The 3,135-nt window shown below is 37.9% G+C and overlaps 1 protein-coding gene across 4 annotated transcripts in view; it reads left to right on the forward strand.

The window, feature by feature from the left end:
* Positions 1 to 3,135, forward strand: part of LOC117117558 (neurogenic locus notch homolog protein 1-like) — a 51,157-nt gene that overhangs the window by 3,185 nt on the left and 44,837 nt on the right. For all 4 annotated transcript variants that reach the window (XM_033261891.1, XM_033261893.1, XM_033261892.1 and 1 more), the window contains exon 2: positions 742 to 855. In XM_033261891.1, coding sequence (XP_033117782.1) covers positions 742 to 855 — 114 coding nt within the window. The remainder of the gene's footprint in view (positions 1 to 741; positions 856 to 3,135) is intronic.

The raw sequence follows: 3,135 nt of genomic DNA on the forward strand, positions 1-3,135 counted from the left end.
TAATATAAGGGGGGGGGGGGGCGCGTCGCAGGCGTCCCCCTAAATCCGCCCCTGTCTATGGTTGCCGAAATCGCTGATAAAAGTTCATGAGAAATAATGGTGGTGATGTTAAGGTTATACTTTTTGTACACCTCAGCCCCCAACCATGTTGGGGCTGAGGGGCGATGAGGTGGGTGTGGTCTCACGAAATGTCCCCTCCCCCACCTGTCAAAACAGATCTGCGCCCTTGACCGTAGTACATGATTATTTTCGTTTAATGAAATTTTATTCCAGAATAAAGAAAACCCTGTAATAATTGTATCAGGGAGCTGATTGATAAAGCCTTCGTACATGCGCACATTGTATGTTACATTTGGGACAATCCCCTAATTGATATAGTTTTTGGGCTGTAGTTGGTTGGTTAATCGTCATCTTTGCCAACTTAATCGTCATAGCTTTGCTTTCGTCTAGATGCTGCACAGACTGATGAGTATTAAAGTAAAAGTAGAACACTAAAGAAACTTTGAGGATTTCTCGAGGTGTGGATCTGTAATCTTGGATTGGAAATCATTCAATCCAATACAATACCGGTATGGCGTTGGAAGAGCTTAAATGAGTCCTCCCTTGTTGACACCATTTTTGTCTCACTGAGTCCTACTGAGTTTGAAGCGGAAAACATTGGCTACAGGTGGCCGCGAAACTCTTGATGCTAATTTAGATTCATGTATTTTTGTTAAAATGATTTATTGCATTTTTTTTTAGAGTGCTTTAGCGATCCCTGTGTGAACGGGGCAACGTGTGTAGATGGTGAATATGGTTCGTACACATGTCAATGTGCAACGTACTGGATGGGTACAAAATGTGAAATACAAGCAGGTAATGTGTTAATTTAAATGCAAGTGAGATATTACCCGTTTTCTCTTTGATCATAGGCAGTTTTCGTTTTGGCTACGCGCGGCCAGTCTACTACGTACTAATAGAGCGTAACAGACATCTGCGCATGCTCACCCACCTTACCGACTAATTGTCCACTCAAAATCGTAGATTTTACATATTTATATATATTATTTTATATATATATATATTTTCTTTTTGTTGTTTATCTGTAACTGTGTATGTTGAACTGAAGACGAAATATATGATATGATATAGGTCCAGTGTCATAGTAAATAAACACTTTAATATAAAAAAAGAAATACTTGTGTATTCATTGTGTTATTTATTCATCTTAACACTGTATACATAGTATTTACAACCCAAATTGTTTAAGTACACACAAGGTAACAATATACTCTTAAGAGCCACGACGTGGCGCTTTTTAGAGCTTTTAGGGTAATTAAAACTATAATCTGAATCCACGATTTTGTAACAAGATAGCAATAAAGGCTTTTATTTTAATTATAAATCGGTTTATTACAGAAAATGTATTTTTAAAAATTTTTTATCATTTGAAAATTGATATCTTACTGAAGATTTCAAACATTTTTTGACTGCGCAGTCTATACAAGCCACGTCACGCCCTCTCGGCTGAACCCGTTGTATTTAGCAACTACCCATTCCATGAGGCTGTATTATTCATAGAGATATAATAAGAATACTAGAGCGCTAACGGCAATGTAAAATTGAAAATGATAGTGCTCAGACGAAATTTGATTGGCTGAATCTATGGCAGCCATCTTGGATGGTACACACACACAGCTCTGCGTATTTCGAACATCGAATACATTGCTGTTAGCGCTCTAGTATTCTTATTAGGCATTTTTCGTTTTGACTACGCGGCCAGTCTACTACGAACTAATAGAGCGTAACGGACATCTGCGCATGCTCACAAACCTTACTGGTTAAATCGGCGTTGTGACAGCTTCCGCGACAACCCCAATTTCTGAATTTGGCGTAGTGGCGACTACCCTAATACAGATCACCGGATTGTTTGGCAAACTGCTGGTAACTTTTTTGTTGGGGTTGCAATTTTCATCGCATCCGCGATCGAGCATTGTCCGTTTAATAATGAATTAATTATTAAAACAAGTGAGTAATTAAATGTTAGATGTGTATAAGAGACAGGGCTTAGCCCTACGCTACACCCCTACGGAAACTTTCAAACGGTCCAGATTATAAATTACATTTTTTGCAGAAATATAGCCAAATTGCTGCAAGTATCTTGTCTTGGGACATTTGTTTTTTAATAAAGGTAATAAAAGCACACAAAAAATCCAACTGATAACTAAATTAGGCCAAATTACATGAAGAAAGAAGTCAAACACTGCAAAAAAAGTCATCAAGTCAACAAGTCATCTAGTCGAGCTCCTGATAATTTTTGAAAATTTGCTACTTTTTCGCTGATTTATTTGTTGGTATTTACATCATTGTAAAGACCATCTAATGAGGATTTAGGATCACTGATTATTTTGGACTGTTTCAAGGTATTCTTTAGGTAATTTGTCGATGTTTGTGGTATACTTTCTAGGCCTCACCAAGGTTTACACAGCACAGCCAAGCATTTCTGCATGGGCAACCAAGCTAGCCTTTTGTTCTAAAGGAAATCAGCAGTTTTTTGTTTTAGTAGGCTTATACAACATTGTTCATTTAGCGGAAGTCAAAAATCATGGTTCTCCAAGCAAGCCCACATAAGAATGTAAACTCATCAGATAACTCGCCGAGGAGAAATATCTCATCTAATTCACCGAGTCCTGCTTCTAGCAGTAGTACTTCTGCATCCACTACTAGCACAAGATGTTCCAGTAATGTTACTACACCAAGAATCAAATGCATAGATGGATGTAAACTTGGCTACGTTGGTAATGGAAAACATTAGAATGTTCTATTTGTAATGAACATTACCACAGAATATGTGTAAATCAGAAGCCGCAATCAAACCCTAAAGTATGGTTCTGCCCCAAATGCCACACTCTACCAAGATTTGTACAGGAACTTGCACGACAAAGTACCCAGCAACAGGACACAATTTGCAAAATGGCTGAAGATCTCACTTCAATTCTGCAACAACTAAATGATCAGAAAGCACTGATTTCTGAATTACAGAGCAAATTAGTTGAAGGAAAGCAAGAAAGATCAAAGCAGGATAGTCAACTCATTAGTACGGATAAGAAATGTCTAATTATCGGAGACTCAATCATAAGGGATATCAGTGAGAGG

Source organism: Anneissia japonica, unplaced genomic scaffold (assembly GCF_011630105.1).
Source record: "Anneissia japonica isolate Jap-2015-1 unplaced genomic scaffold, ASM1163010v1 scaffold287857_len828801_cov194, whole genome shotgun sequence".
In the NCBI taxonomy this organism is placed as follows: Eukaryota; Metazoa; Echinodermata; class Crinoidea; order Comatulida; family Comatulidae; genus Anneissia; species Anneissia japonica.